We start from the raw sequence: 17,174 nt of genomic DNA on the forward strand, positions 1-17,174 counted from the left end.
TATTGTGAGTAGTACTGTTACAAATATTCATGTATAAGTTTTTGTTTTAACACCTGTTCTCTGTTTTTTTGGATGTATGTCCAGAAGTATAGCTGCTGGGTCATATGATAATTTTACATGTAACTTACTGAAGAACTGTCATATTCTTTTCCATAGTAGTTATGCCTTTGACATTCACATCAGGAGTATGTAAGAGTTCTAGTTTCTGTACATACTTGCAACCACTTGTTAGCCTTTTAAATTTTAGCCATCCTACCAACCAGTAATTTCTTATGATCCAGAATAAAATAGAAAATATTAATTTTTTTTGACAGGCAGAGTGGATAGTGAGAGAGAGAGACAGAGAGAAGGGTCTTCTTTTTGCCGTTGGTTCACCCTCCAGTGGCCGCCATGGCTGGTGTGCTGCGGCCGGCGCACCACGCTGATCCGAAGTCAGGAGCCAGGTGCTTCTCCTGGTCTCCCATGGGGTGCAGGGCCCAAGCAGTTGGGCCATCCTCCACTGCCTTCCCGGGCCACAGCAAAGAACTGGCCTGGAAGAGGGGCAACCGGGAAAGAATCTGGCACCCCAACTGGGACTAGAACCTGGTGTGCTGGCGCTGCTAGGTGGAGGATTAGCCTATTGAGCCGCGGCGCCAGCCGAAAATATTAAAATATATTGTACTTGAGTACAAATTTTTTACTTCAGATAAGTATGTATATGCAAGATTGAGAAATAAAGTATATTTTTAATGACTATCCAACAAGAATTTGAGAAATACTGTTCTAAGGAAATCCTTTCTTTTTATAGAAAGGCCCAGAGATTTGAGTTTGGTTGTCCAGACATTAAAATACAACTAATAAGAGGCCAGTGCTGTGGCACTAGCATCCCATACATGTGCTGGTTTGAAACATGCTGTTCAATTCCCCTCCAGCTCCCTGCTGCTGGCCTGGGAAAGCAGTGGAAAAGCCCAAGTGTTTGGGCCTGGCACCTGCATGGGAGACCCAGAAGAAACTCCTGGATCCTGGCTTCGGATCAACTCAGCTCTGGCTGTTGTGGCCATTTGGGGAGTGAACCAGCAGATAGAAGACCTCTCTCGGTCCCTCCCTCTCTCTGTAACTCTGCCTCTCAAATAAATAAAATAAATATATATTTTAAAAGTTCCTCAGGTAAAAGGATGAGGAAACTTTAAAAAAAAAATACAACTAATAAGTGATCAAGCTAATATTACTAGGAACCAGTTATTCTGACTCCAAATTTGGGGATTTTTTTCTCCCTCTCATTAAGTGCCTTTCAATATATGTTTCTAAAAATTTATTTATTTATTTATTTATTTATTTATTTAATTTGAGAGGCAGAGTTATAGACAAAGAGAGGGAGAGACAAAAAGAGATCTTCCATCCTCTGGTTCACTCCCCAAATGGCCACAACAGGGAGAGCTGGGCCAGACTGAAGCCAGGAGCCAGGAATTTGACCCAGGTTTTCTATGTGAACACAGGTGCCCAAGCACTTGGAACAGCCTCTGTTGCTTTCCCAGGCCATTAGCAGGGAGCTGGATCAGAAGCGGAGCATCCAGGACTTGAACTGGCGACCATATGAGATGTCAGCATCACAGACAGAGGCTTAGCCTACGATGCCACAGCACCGGCCCCAAGTGCCTTTCAGTTTTATCCAGGGAAAAATCATAACCCTTTTGTGCTTAACTGAATAGTGGTTACCTCAAAACAATTTTCCATCATCTTGCCACATTTAGAGGCAAGAATTTTTCTCTGCTGTCTCTCAACTTTGTTCTGTACTTGTCTAGTATTTGTTTTTAATTATTAACCCTTTGTGTCAGTGAGTAATTACTATTTAGGATCTTTCATGAGTTTCTGATTATTTTTTAACAAATTCATTTTTACTTAGTCCACTCAATACCAAAGTTCAGGTATCTGAAATTTATATTCTTAAATTTAGAAGAGGTGCCAGTGTTGTGGCATAGCAGGTTAAGTTGCCACCTGTGACACCAGTATCCCATATGTGTACTGGTTTGTGTCCTGGCTGCTCCACTTCTTATCCAGCTTCCCACTAATGGCCTGGGAAAAGCAGCAAAAGATGGTCTAAGTATTTGGGCCCCAGCCACCCATGTGGGAGACCCAAAAGAAACTCCTGGCTCCTGCATGTGGCTTGCTCCAACCCTGGCTGTTGTAGCCATCTGGAGAATGAACCTGCAGATGGAACATTGATCTGTCTCTCTCTCTCTCCACGAAACTCTACCTTTAAAATCAATAAATAGTTTTTTAAAAATTGAAAAGGAAAAAGAAATACTTCCTATCATTTAAGCAAAGATACCCTGAAATGCATGTCGTAATTTTGATTCAACAGGTAGATATACTAGAACTGTCATGATTTCCTTATACTCAGTAGTATTAAGTCCCTCATGTAAATATTATCTGACTGTATAGTTTCAGGGGAAAAGAAATCTTAAATATCTCAGAAAAAAACTATGAAGCTGGTTGGATTGAGATTCTTGTGTGTGGGTTTGTTTATTTATTTATTTATTTTTATTTTATACAGGCAGAGTTAGAGAGACAGAAAGGTCTGCCTTTTCCGTTGGTTCACCCCCCCCAAATGGCTGCTACGGCCGGCGCGCTGCGCCGATCTGAAGCCAGGAGCCAGGTGCTTCTCCTGGTCTCCCATGCGGGTGCAGGGCCCAAGCACTTGGGCCATCCTCCACTGCACCCCCGGACCACAGCAGAGAGCTGGACTTGGAAGAGGAGCAACTGGGACTAGAACCCAGGGTGCCGACGCCACAGGCGGAGGATTAGCCAAGTGAGTTGTGGTGCCGGCCGAGTGTAGGTTTAAAGAACTGGTATTAGCCGGCGCCGCGGCTCACTAGGCTAATCCTCCACCTTGCGGTGCCGGCACACCGGGTTCTAGTCCTGGTCGGGGCGCCGGATTCTGTCCCGCTTGCCCCTCTTCCAGGCCAGCTCTCTGCTGTGGCCCGGGAGTGCAGTGGAGGATGGCCCAAGTCCTTGGGCCCTGCACCCCATGGGAGACCAGGAGAAGCACCTGGCTCCTGCCTTTGGATCATCGCGGTGTGCCGGCCGCGGCAGCCATTGGAGGGTGAACCAACGGCAAAGGAAGACCTTTCTCTCTGTCTCTCTCTCTTTCACTGTCCACTCTGCCTGTCAAAAATAATAATAATAAAAAAAAAACTGGTATTATTTATACAATGAAATGGAAGAATCTTAATGCTGGAATAGATCTCTAGAAACTGTTTTTATGGGGGGTAAATGTGACCAATAAGTAAAAATAAAGCTAATCCAATGTAAGTGGGTGTCTCCATTGCTTTGAAACATCTCTGGAGATGAAGATTCCTTAGCTTCCTTAGGTAATTTTAGTGTTTACTCTTGTAGCCAAAATATGTTCCCATATGGCTGCCCAGAATCTTGCAGGTTTGTAGATAGAGTAACTTATGGTGATTTTGTTTTCTATCACCTATTTTGAGGTGTGGTTTTTTTTTGTTTGTTTGTTTGTTTTTGTTTTTTTGTTTTTTTTTACATTTTAGACTACCAGGTGAGGTTTACCAGAAGAGGACAGAGTTCAGGGAGGTGGATTTATGGACTTATGTATATGTTTCTCTTGTTCTGATTAATTGTGTCTCAAAACAGCAGCTAGTCCAGGCTGTGGAATAAGCCTCACCTGATAGTACCTTTGTTGTTGAGGTTTTTTTTTTTTTTTCTTTAAAAATTTATTTATTTATTTAGAAGGCAGAGTTACAGAGAGACAGAGGCATCTGGTTCACTCCCCAGATGGCCACAAAGGCCAGAACTGAGCCGATCTGAAGCCAGGAGCTTCTTCCGGGTCTCCTACACAGGTGTAGGGGACCAAGTCCTTGGGTCATCTTCTACTGTTTTCTCAGGCCATAGCAGAAATCTGGATCAAAGTGGAGCAGCTGGGACTCAATATGGACCCATATGGGATAAATGCACTACAGTCAGTGGCTTTACCTGCTGTGCCACGGTGCCAGCCCCAATGCTTCATATTTTAAGATCATATATCCTCTCGTTTATTATAGGTAGTCAAGATCTAAGTGTTGTGAAATGGTAGAGAGGATGATGGAAACTTAGAACACTTTCTGCTGAAAATCAAATGACAGGGCAAGGATTTTAAACTAGCTATAAAACATTTGGAGGAATGTGATTAGAATTGATTACCAAAGGCAGATTTGCTTTGCCTACCTCTGACTTCCCCTCTGTAAAGTATTTCCATCCTGCCTTGCTCTGGGTATCTCTCTACTTCAGTTCTGTTGTGTCCACTCCCCGTCTAGCACTTAGGTCAATCTTTGCTAGACCTATGGTTGTCCATTTCTTTGTTTTCTCTGTGCATGTATTTCTTCATCCTTGTCTGTTGTCTGTAGATGGGATTGAGGAAAGGAATCTCTCCTTTTTGTACTCTTTTTTTTCTCTCTCTTGTCTGTGTGTCTTCACCTTTATTACAGAAGATTGTGCGTTTCCTGCAGGACTGATTTAGTTATATCTGATTGGATTGTTTTGCCATTTCTTTTGGGATTTACCGAATCTTAAAGAATTTAGGTGGATTCTTGTTAAAACAGAACATTTCTTTGTGTAGGAAATTAACATTGGTAAATAATATAGATTTGTGAATTCTTTTAAAGTTATACCATTTAGAAACAAAGCTTTTGTAAACCTACAACTAAATACACTGACCTTTAAAATTAATTTTTATATAAACCAAAACATGAATGAGACTGTATCAAAACAAGAATCCTTAAGTTAATGTTGCCAATAATTAATTTAATATTCTGTAAATTGGTGTTTCTAAATACTTGCTAATTTCATCAGAGGGTTTGCTATTTTGTATTTTCTCGAGTGTTCATTTTTTCCAATTGCATGTTGTTTTGATCACATCTGCTTGTTCAGGTACATGTATTTAGTAAAGTTTTGAGAACTTTGAGTGCCTGATAAATTAATCTGTTCATCTTATTCATTAGATAATTTTAATGGAAACATTTGAGCCTGAAGGATAGCAGAACTTTAGGCAGCTTTTCTTCCTAAGAATATGGAAAGTTTCCACACTAAATTGGTCGTGACAAACAGCTAAGAAATTTATCTGAAAGTTTAAATCATAGTTAAGCAGTTTTGCTGCACTGGTTGGTTGCCCATTATCAAAGATACTTTTTAGCCTCTGTGTTCACAAAAATTGCAGCTTTGATTTCTATTTCTAAGCTTTTCCAGTGTACTACCTTAGCTTAGTGTTGTAATTTCAGTTATGAAGTAGGATACTCTGAGAAAATATTTAAAGACAAGGTGGGCATTTGGCCTAGTGGGTAAGATGTCCATGTTCCATAATGTAATTCCTGAATTTGATACACAGCTCCACCCTCCTGCTGATCCAGACTTTGGGAGACAGCAGTGATGGTTCAAGTAATTGGGTCCCTGCCACCCACCTAGGAGACCTAGATCGAGTTTCCTGCTCCCAGTTTCAGTCCTGACCCAAGCTCTGGCTCAGTTCTGGCCTTTGAAGGCATTTGAAGAATGAACCAGTGAATAGGAGCTCTGTCACCTTCTCTTTTGCCTCTCAAAACAAAATTCAATATAAATACTTGGTTAAAATATCAGAAGAAAAATGCAACAGTATTATGAAAGTAATATTTGGAGGGCAAATTAAAATACTGGTCTAGACTGTATATATGTGAGCATGCACAAACATTATTGGAGGAAATTCCTACTAAGGCTACATGGTGATAAGTGTAAGCCCCTCAAAAAACTAGTTAGTATACATTCCATGTTGCTGTGTTAGGCAAAAAGGTTATACCACTTGTTCTAAAGCAGATAAACGACATAATTAAGCCCTAGAATCTGCAGAACCAGTGAAATAGAAACAGACTCTGATATATGAACTTGGTAGATCATAAGTCAGTTGAAAAAAGATGGATTATTCAATAAGTGGTACCAGAATTTTTAAAAAGTTAAAATTTCACCTCAAATCTTTGCCAAAATAAATTTCATATGGATTAAACAGTTAAAATGAAAAAGAGGCTAGAAGAAGAGATTAAAAGAGATCACACAAGAAAAGGTGGTTCATTCTTAATGCATGAAGAGTTGAAAACTTCTGTGATAAAAATGCCCTACAATAAGAATGTCCACATGGTCGAGTGTTTGGCTAGAGGTAAATTTGCCAGTTAAGACATTAATCCACGTCCAAGTGCCTAGGTTTGATTTCTAGGTCTGGCTCCTGACTCTAGCTTCCTGCTACTGCATTCTACTGATGGGTTCTGACCACCCATATGGAAGACCTGGATTTAGTTCCTGTTTATAGCCTTGGACATTTGGGAAACCAGCTCAGTGGATGGTATCTCATACTCTCTGTCTCTCTGCCTCTCAGATATATCTTTTTACAGATTTATTCATTTATTTGAAAAAGTTACAGAGAGAAAGGGAGAGAGACACAGGGAGAAAGAGACATTTCCATCCTCTGGTTGATCCACTCTCCAGATGGCTACTACAGTTGGGGCTGGGCCAGACTGAAGTTAGTAGCCAGGAGCTTCTTCCTGGTCTCCCACATACATGCCTGCAGGAAGCCCGAGCACTTGGGCTAATCTGCAGCTTTCCCAGGCCACTCTCAGGAAGCTGGATCGGGAGGGGAGCAGCCAGGAAGAACTCAGCTGCTTTATTTGATAAGCCACAACTCCAGCCCCATCAAATAAATTTTAAAAAGCCTTAATTGATTTTTTTAAAATGACCACAAATATAACTAACATATAAAACTCATACACACACACCCTCACACCCCTCCTCTCCCTGTTGAGGAACAGGGAAGAAAATCCCAGTTGTTCTTAATCATTTGGGAATGTATGTGCTATATGTACACAATAACAGGTACAATCTGTATACACATACTTACAACTTTCAATACAATTTTAGGAAATGAACATGTTCATTTCAAGTGTTATAGACCACAAAGAAGTCCCTTGTAAAATGAGTAAACCTAAACCTCCCTATTAAAGAAATTGAAGGTTTTTTAAAATAATATTGGTGAAAATATGTTAATAGGATGTAAATTAGTAAAAACTCCCTTATTTCAATATCAGAATCTTGTTTAGAAGTTCTGTTTCTGGGAGTTATTCTAAGAAAACATCAGAATATCAGACATTTATATGCAGCAATGATTTTTATGCAGTGAAATATTATTTACAGAAGCAAAAACTTGGAAGCAACTTAAATGTTCAAATTTAGTGTTCTCATTACCATAAGTATGGTTTAGCTGTGTAATAGAATATTATGGAGCCATTATATATGTTTTAAAAGTCTGTTAAGTGATGTGGGGGAAATAAATACAATGTATAGTTACATGGAAAAAGGAACTATCCTGATGTTAAGGGAAAAAAATTGCTTCTAGGTGATGGAATTATTGGTAGTTTTATTTTTTTATTTTATTTATTTATTTTTATTTTTTGACAGAGTGGACAGTGAGAGAGACAGAGAGAAAGGTCTTCCTTTGCCATTGGTTCACCCTCCAATGGCCGCCACGGCTGGCGCACTGTGGCCGGCGCACCGCGCTGATCCGAAGCCAGGAGCCAGGTGCTTCTCCTGGTCTCCCTTGGGGTGCAGGGCCCAAGCACCTGGGCCATCCTCCACTGCACTCCCGGGCCACAGCAGAGAGCTGGCCTGGAAGAGGGGCAACCAGGACAGAATCCGGCGCCCCGACCGGGACTAGAACCCGGTGTGCCGGCGCCGCAAGGCGGAGGATTAGCCTAGTGAGCCGTGGCGCTGGTGATAGTTTTACATTTCTTTATTGCTGTTTTCCTCGTTTATTTTTATGATGATTAGTTTTATAATTAAAACTTTCAAGAATGTAAGTTATTCTGTTGTATAAATTTTAAAGAGTCTTATTCAAAAATGTAAAGTGACATGGCTTGATACTGAGATATATTTAAGTTTATTTCTGAAAACTTTAATTGTTACTGTTTTAAGAAATTTTATCTTAAAACACATGTTGAATTAAGGCAAAGCAAATTAATTTTAGATACCTTTTCCTCCTACTAGAAGTGGAAGACTTGTTTTCTTCACTTAAGCATATCCAACACACTTTGGTAGATTCTCAGAGCCAGGAGGATATTTCACTACTTTTACAACTCGTACAAAATAGAGATTTCCAGAATGCATTTAAGATACACAACGCTGTTACAGTACACATGAACAAAGCCAGTCCTCCATTTCCTCTTATCTCCAATGCACAAGATCTTGCACAAGAGGTATGTATTCTGAGCATCATTCTGATACCTACAAGGTAATATTAGTGCTAGTAAATCAGTATACTATTGTGATGTGACTTTAAAGCTTGTTTGTATTAATTACTGTTATTAATGTTAATAATTTATTGTATCGGAAAACTTTGCTATATGTATTTTATCCTGAATATATATATATATACACACAAAGAGTTATGTTTCATAATGAGTTCATTTTATAAATAAAAGTATAAATTTGGATACTAATGGAAATACTTGAATTACTGGAGGGCAGTTTTCTAATGCTTTAATATAATTTTAGTAATTATAGTAATTATGAATATTTTATATTATAAACTCATATATGAGTACTAGTGAGATATAAAGTTATAAGTATAATAAATATGAGTGTATAACTCCTAAGATTAATTACTTATAAATATTTTCAAGATTTTCCTTTATTTTTTTTTAATTTATTTATTTGAAAGTCAGAATTACACAGAGAGAGAGGAGAGGCAGAGAGAGAGAGGTCTTCCATCCTATGGTTCACTCCCCAATTGGCCACAGCAGCCGAAGCTGCGCCGATCCAAAGCCAGGAGCCAGGAGCTTCCTCTGGGTCTCCCATGCAGGTGCAGGGGCTCAAGGACTTAGGCCATCTTCCACTGCTATCCCAGGCCACAGCAGAGAGCTGGATTGAAAGAAGAGCAGCCGGGACTGGAACCCGCACCTAAATGGGATGCCAGTGTTTCAGGCCAGGGCATTAACCCGCTGCGCCACAGTGCCAGCCCCAAGATTTTCCTCTATTAAAAACTGTGTGGGAATTCCAAATTATTACCTTTTAATGTACTGTGATAGATGGTTTTTAAAGAATATTTATTTTACTTATTTGAAAGGCAGAGTGACAGAGAGAAGGGCAGAGACAGAGAAAGAAATCCTCCATCCACTGAGTCACTTCCCAAATGGCTGCAGTGGTCAGAGCTGGGCCAAGCTGAAGCCATGCGCCTGGAATTCCGTCTGTGTCTCCCAAGTGGGTGGCAGTGATTGGGCCATCTTCCACTGCTTTCCCAGACATATTAGCAGAAAGCTAATCAGAGGAGTGTTAAATTTGATAAGCATTCTAAATTTTAAGTAGTCATTGTAGGTGCCAATTCTGTGGAATAGCAGATAAAAGCTGCTGCCTGCAGTGCCGGCATCCCATATGGGCACCGGTTTGAGTCTTGGCTGCTCCAACTCTGATTCAGCTCTCTGCTACAGCCTGGGAAAGCAGTAGAAGATGGCCCAGGGCCTTGGGCCCCTATACCCATGTGGGAGACCCAGAAGAAGCTCCTGGCTTCTGATTGGACCAGTGCTGGCCACTGGGGCCATTTGGGGAGTGAACCAGAGGGTGGAAGACCTCTCTCTCTCTCTCTCTCTCTGCCTCTGCCTCTGCCTCTCTGTAACTCTGCTTTTCAAATAAATAAATAAATAAATCTAAAAAAGAAAAAACTAAAAAAAAAAAAAAACAGTCCCATTGCCTTTATTTTACTGGAAAAAATTTGCGATCACCTAATCTGTCTCCTTGTTTTATTTAGTGAATATTGAAACTAGGCAAGGCTTTGTGGGTGGTATAAGATAAGCTAGGCTGCTCTTGTGCCCATGTTTTTGCTTTTTAAACATTCATATTTCTTTCAATATGAAGTATTTGATAAAATAAATCACCTCATGCTTTAAATATATCATTTTTTTAAAAGATGTATTTATTTGAAATTCAGAGTTACACAGAGAGAGGAGAGGCAGAGGGGGATGAGAGAGGTCTTCCATCCAATGGTTCATTCCCTAATTGGCCACAATGGCTGGAGCTGCGCCGATCCGAAGCCAGGAGCTTTTTCCAGGTCTCCCATGTGGGTGCAGGGGCTCAAGGACTTGGGCCATCTTCTACTGCTTTCCCAGGCCACAGCAGCGAGCTGGATTGGAAGTGGAGCAGCTGGGACTAGAACCAGCGCCCATATGGGATGCGGGCGCTTCAGGCCAGGGTGTTAACCCGCTGCGCCAGAGCACCGGCCCCAATTGTATCATTTTTAATAGAAAGTTAATTTAACTAAGTAAGTAAATAAAAACAGACCCAAGGAATTTAGTGAAACATTAGGGAAATATTCTTTGTTTTTATAGCTGAAAATATGTTGGAAATTAAGTATATAATAATAAAGCTTTTTGGTGCCAACACTGGGGCATAGAGGGTTAAGCCTCTGCCTGCAGTGCCGGTATCCCATTTGTGCCCCTGTTTAAGTCCCACTGCTCCACTTCTGATCCAGCTCCTTGCAGATGTGCCTGGGAAAGCAATGGAAGATGGCCCAAGTTCTTGGGTCCCTGAACCCACATAGGGGACCCAGAAGAAGCTCCTAGCTCCTGGTTTCTGCTTGGCCCAACCCCAGCTGTTGTGGCCATTTGGGGAGTGAACCAGCATATAGAAGATCTCTCTCTCTCTGCCTTTCTAATAATAAATAAGTCTTAAAAAAACAAAAAGGGCTTATGAAAGCTTCAAATATTAAGATACAGATTAAATATTTGATGATCTAGGATGTTTACTAATAAACAGAAAACAAAATTTTTGGTTATTGCAGTGCTTTTTTAAAGATTTATTTATTTAGTTTTGAAAGAGTTGTAGAGAGAGACAGAGATCTTTAATCTGTGGCTCACTCCTCATATGGCAGCAATGGCCAGCACTGGGTCAGGCCAAAGCCAGGAGCCAAGAACTTCCAAATGTCCCCATGTGGGTGGCATGGGCCCAAACACTTGGGCCATCTTCTGCTCTTTTCCTGGGCCATTTGCAGGGAGCTGGATTAGAACTGGCACAGCTGGGACATGAACTGGTGCCCATATGGAATGTTGGCATCAAAGACGTCAGCTTTATCTGCTATACCACGGCACTGGCCCCTATAGTGATTTTTATTTTTATTCTTTTTCTAAGATTGATTTATTAGAAAGGCAGAGGAGAGAGGGAGAGCTGTCTTCCATCCACTGGTTCACTCCCTGAGTGGCCACAACAGCCAGGTTGAAGCCAGCAGCTAAGAACTCCATCCTGTTCTCCCTCATGGGTGCCCAGAGCCCAAATACTTGTGCCATCTGCAGCCATCCCTAGGTGTATTAGCAGGAAGATGGATTGGAAGCAGAGAAGCTGGGGCTTGAAGTGGCAGTCTGAATAAGGAATGCCAGCAAGCAAACAGTGACTTAACCCACTGTACCACGGTGCCAACCCCATTATAAAGAATTATAACCTTTTATAAAGAAAAGCCATTATAACCTTTTATAAAGAAAAGGTTAGGAATTTAGACTTCATTAAGTTTTTAACTTTTGTTTACTCAAAACCACTTTAAGAGAGTTAAAAAAAAAGCACACCAGAAAATGATTACTTGATTTTTGATATATTGAAGTGTATATGTATTTATGATAAAAACTGTATCCAGAATATATCAAGAACTCTTGGCCGGCGCCGCGGCTCACTAGGCTAATCCTCCACTTAGCGGCGCCAGCACACTGGGTTCTAGTCCCGGTCGGGGCGCCGGATTCTGTCCCGGTTGCCCCTCTTCCAGGCCAGCTCTCTGCTGTGGCCTGGGAAGGCAGTGAAGGATGGCCCAAGTGCTTGGGCCCTGCACCCCATGGGAGACTAGGAGAAGCACCTGGCTCCTGGCTTCGGATCAGCGCGGTGCGCCGGCCACAGCGTGCCAGCTGTGGTGGTCATTGGAGGGTGAACCAACGGCAAAAGGAAGACCTTTCTCTCTCTCTCTCTCTCTCACTATCCACTCTGCCTGTCAAAAAAAAAAAAAAAAAAACCTCTTTAAAATTAATAATAAAAAGACTACTTAGTTTTAAAAAATTGCCAAAGAACATTTCAAATTTAAGAAAAGGGAAATCCAGGTGGCCCATAAGCATGAAAAAATGTTTAGCATCATTAGCCTACATAGAAATTAAAACAAAATGAAAGAGTGCTGCCCAGAATAACTATAATTAAAATTTAAAAGCTGCTAATACCAAGTGTTGGTGAACTCATGGAACAACTAAAACTCTGATAACTTGCTGATAGAGTATAAATTGGTACTGTCACTTTGGAAAAATGTTTGGTATTATCTATTAAAGCTAATTATCATAGACTCTAACCTAGCAATTCCATTCCTAGATGTATACTGAAGATAAATGAAAAATACATCCTCACAATGTTCATATGTGGCTATGAACCCAACAACCTGATAGTAGTCACAAATTGGAAATAATCCAAGTGCCCATCTACCTCTGAAAGTTAAACTAGGCTATTACCAGGGAATAACAATGAATAGAGTAAATTACAATCTATTGAGAAGAGCTATGATGGTGGTGTGAGAAGGTGCCAACTGCATTATGAAATGTGCCCAATGCTGTGTGTGTATAAGAAGGATGGGAGAGTTTTGGGGAAGAAGAAAGACACATAGAAGGAAATTTAATTTGCTGAGTCTTGGAAAAGGACTGGGAATTCATCAAGAAGTTGAAGAAAAAAGACATTCCATTGTCAAAAGACAAAAAGGCAGTAGTAACTGAGAAAGCCTAGCATATTTCTTAAATAATGAGTAAGAGATAGGATATGGTCTTAAAAGATACAGTCCAAATCCTGAAGGCCAAGTGAGCCATATTAATGTTTGAATTTAGTTTATGATGAATCCATTTTTGGTAAGTATTTAAAATACATTATGTGAATAAACAAGAGGAGAAAACCATATAAATAGATTGGTGCAGAAAAAAAATCTGAAAAAGAGTATTTTATCCTTGATGATTAAAGTTCTAGAAAGCTTGGTGCATTTTGCTAACTTGTTTATGGATACCAGAAATTAATAGCATCTTACCTAATGGTGAAACACCTAACATGTTTCCATTTAGGCTGCAGTGAGATAAATAATCTCCAGACGTTACCATTGATTTTCAGCATTTTTCTGGAGGTACTCACTAGTGCAATAAAACAGTAAAAGTAATGAAATACAAAGTTGTAGAGGGACTGGGAAAATAGGAATTTGTTCTTACTTGAATTTATTATGAAGAACAAAACAAAATCTTTTGATTCAACTATCATTGGGTAGTAATTCTCTTATTTAGATCTTTTTATGTTTCTCTAAAGAAAATTTTAAATAAGTTTACTCTATATGCGATTACAGACCTACTTGAGGTTTTTGTTTTGTTATTTAATTAGAGAGGTTGCTTGTATCTCTGACAAGTTTCCCAGATGCCTGCACTGACTGGCCTGGCACCAGAGCCAGGAGCCAGAATCCATCTCAAGCACCTGTGTGGCAGGGACCCAACTACTAGAACCATCAACTGCTGCCTCCCAAGATCTGCACTGGTAGGAAGAGAGGAAACGAGCTGGGCATTGAATCCAGGAACCTCTGATAATGGGGCACAGGCATCTTTCTGCTAGACCAAAGGCCTGTCTCCTAGTGAAGGTTTTAAATAGAAGCGTGATAAAATGGACTTCTAATTTAAAGTAGTATTCTGATAATATTATGGAAAATGTGTGAGGTGACAAACACAAGCATTCTTCCATTGGAGGCTTCTGTAATTGTACCAGATGTAAGATTTTGGAATTTTGTTTGTTTGAAGATTTTATTTATTTGAGAGGTAGAGTTACAGACAGACAGAGGGAGAGACAGAGAAAAAAGTCTTCCATCCACTGGGTCACTCCCCAAATGACCGCAGTGGCAGGAATTGAGCTGATGGGAAGCCAGGAGCGAGGAGCTTCTTCCAGGTCTCCCACATGGGTACAGGGGCCCAAGCACTTGGGCCATCCTCTGCTGCTTCCCCAGGCTGTAGCAGAGAGCCGGATCGGGAAAGGAACAGCCGGGACATGAACTGGTGCCCATATGGGATACCGGAGCCGCAGGTGGAGCCTTAGCCCACTACGCCACAGTGCCAGCCCCAAATATAAGATTTTGAATAATAATTAGACATCAAATATAGAAAGTTAAGTGGACATATTATCTGTGGGTAATAAAGGTGAAGGAGACAATAAGAATAAGTTCCTCCCCTTTTTTCCTTTTATTGAGTTCATCAATTACTTGAGTGCTGTTTGCCAGACATTCTGCCAGTAGTCAGAGACAAAGCTGAATGAGACACAGTTCCATCTTTGATGAGCTCAATCTAGTGGGCTGCAATACCACCAACAGTTTTAAATCAGATGTGTGTAGTCTTATGGGTAATGTTATCTAGACAAGTAGAATGGGGCTGTTTAGGTTGCTGAAACAACTAGCATAATCACTGTCATCGTTTATGCAGAGAAAAACGAGCAACTTTAATTCTGGACGAAAAATATTGAGGTCTGAGGAATACAAGGTAGGGCCAGGAAAGAGGCAAAAATCGGGTGATAAAAGTCCTTATATTCTCAGGGCTTGGTGCTATGGTGTAATGGATAAAGCCACTTCCTTCAGTGTGGGCATCCCATAGGGGAGTCCATTCGAGACCTGGCTACTCCACTTCTAATCTAGCTCCCTACTAATGCACCTGGGAGAGCAGCGGAGAATGGCCCAAGGCCTTGGGCCCCAGGACCCGTGTGGGAGGTCTGGAAGAAGCTCTTGGCTCCTGGCTCCTAGCTTCAGATCGGCTCAGCTCCAGCCATTGCAGCCATTTGGGGAGTGAACATTTGAAAGACCTCTCTCTATATAAATCTATACCTCTCTGTTTTGAAAAAACTGTTTTTGAATTGACTAGTTACCTTTTGCATACCTATGGTACATTTGTAGCACAAAATTTTCTTTTTTCCTGAAGACTTTCTCCAACTATCAAAAAGTATGTCTGATCAGGCACTGTGGATTCCATTTTAAATTAGTGTAGATTTGATAAATAAGGGAAACATTTGGATCACAGCCTCTGTACATAAGTAACACCATGACAGGGTTCTTGAAGAAGATAATATTTGCTATGCTACCCTGTCTATCCTGTTCATATGGGACTCTACAATTAGAAGCTTGTTTCTAGGTACCAGAGCAGAGGACAGATTGATTTTGATCTTGTCATTGCTTTGATCCACTGTTGTGATAAAATTAGTTAATCCCAAAATTATCTCTTATCAATTCAAAAATTATCTCCTCTTGATAGGGGAATTACTGATAAAATAGACAAAAGATTTGGTACCTATTTTAGTAAGTTCTTATTTGAAAATTCTATATATTTATTTGTATCTTTATTAAAGGTGATAGTTTTGGTTTTCTACCTACTGCAAAGTACTGTTTTGGATGAGCAGTTGGGTTTGGGTGCAGAAAAAGTAAAAAAATCAGAGGTCTTGATGATGAGCACACATAGTATGGTTAGACTTTAGGGAAGTGTAGTCTGCAGAGCAGAATTTTTACCTTTAAATATTTATGGTAGGGGCCAGCACTGTGGCAAAGTGGGTTACCACCCTGGCCTGAAGTGCTGGCATCCCATATGGGCACCGGTTCTTTTTTTATTATTATTTTTATTTTATTTTTTTGACAGGCAGAGTGGACAGTGAGAGAGAGAGAGACAGAGAGAAAGGTCTTCCTTTGCCGTTGGTTCACCCTCCAATGGCCGCCGCGGCCGGCGCGCTGTGGCCGGCACACCGCGCTGATCCGATGGCAGGAGCCAGGAGCCAGGTGCTTTTCCTGGTATCCCATGGGGTGCAGGGCCCAAGCACCTGGGCCATCCTCCACTGCACTCCCTGGCCACAGCAGAGAGTTGGCCTGGAAGAGGGGCAACCGGGACAGAATCCGGCACCCCAACCGGGACTAGAACCCGGTGTGCCGGCGCCGCTAGGCGGAGGATTAGCCTAGTGAGCCGCGGCGCCGGCCTGGGCACCGGTTCTAATCCTAGCTGCTCCTCAACCCATCCAGCTCTCTGCTGTGGCCTGGGAAAGCAGCAGAAGATGGCCCAGGTCCTTAGGCCCCTGAACCCATGTGGGAGACGTGGAAGAAGCTCCTGGCTCCTGGCTTCAGCTCGGCCCAGCTCTGGCTGTTGCAGCCATCTGGGGAGTAAACCAGGGGATGGAAGACCTCTCTCTCTCTTGTCTCTACCTCTCTCTGAAACTCTTTCAAATAAATAAACCTTTAAAAATAAATAAATAAATAAAATATTTATGGTAGAAGAGAAAAGATTGAATATAAATCAACTGAACAATAAACATGATTGGCCAGTGTGGTGTAGTGGGTTAAGTCACTGCTCGCAACACTGCATCCCCTAATGGGCGCTGGTTCAAGTCCTGGCTACTCTACTTCTGATCCAGCTCCCTGCTAATGTGCCTGGGAAAGCAGCAAAAGATGGCCCAAATGCTTTGGTCCCTGGACCCACATGGAAGACTAGGATAAAGCCCCTGGCTTTGGCCTGGCCCAGTCCTGGCCATTTGGGGAGTGAACCAGTGGATGAAGAATCTCTGTGTTTCTTCTTCTCTCTCTGTAACCCTGCCTTTCAAATAAAGAAATTTTAAAGATAAACTGAAAAGAAATTATTTAAATGTAAGGAACAGTATATTTAATAATATTAAAAGATAGCTACCTCTTTGAAAAGAACAAGACTATAGATAAACCTTTGATAAATTAGATGAAGGAAAAAATACCAGTAACATTAAGGAATAAAAGGAGCATGAATGCAGACAGATTGGCATTATCTCAGTCTCTGAATAGACTTAAATCGTAGGTGTCATTCTACAGATAAAGCAAGAGGTTAACAAAAATCATCATAACCCTGGGCATATTCTAGAAATGCAAGGACTGTTCAACCTTGGATAATTTTAAATAGAATTCACTGTGTTACAATGATTATTCTATTTCATTCATATAGATGTTTTTGTCTAACAATTGTCAGGGGCCAGTGTTGTAGTTCAGCAGGTGAAGCTGCTGCCTGCAATGCTGGCATTTCATAAAGGTGCTGTTTCAAGTCCCAGCTGTTCCACTGCCAGTCCAACTTCCTACTAATGTGCCTGCGAAAGCAGTGGAATAAGACCTCTCTCTGTCTCTA

The 17,174-nt window shown here is 41.1% G+C and overlaps 1 protein-coding gene across 4 annotated transcripts in view; it reads left to right on the forward strand.

Annotated features, from left to right (window-relative positions):
* PALS1 (protein associated with LIN7 1, MAGUK p55 family member) overlaps positions 1–17,174 on the forward strand; it is an 80,045-nt gene that overhangs the window by 38,105 nt on the left and 24,766 nt on the right. For all 4 annotated transcript variants that reach the window (XM_017349352.3, XM_002719520.5, XM_070065123.1 and 1 more), the window contains one exon: positions 8,029–8,237. In XM_017349352.3, the coding sequence (XP_017204841.1) occupies positions 8,029–8,237 (209 nt within the window). The remainder of the gene's footprint in view (positions 1–8,028; positions 8,238–17,174) is intronic.

The sequence above is a fragment of the Oryctolagus cuniculus genome, chromosome 20 (assembly GCF_964237555.1).
Source record: "Oryctolagus cuniculus chromosome 20, mOryCun1.1, whole genome shotgun sequence".
Classification (NCBI taxonomy): Eukaryota; Metazoa; Chordata; class Mammalia; order Lagomorpha; family Leporidae; genus Oryctolagus; species Oryctolagus cuniculus.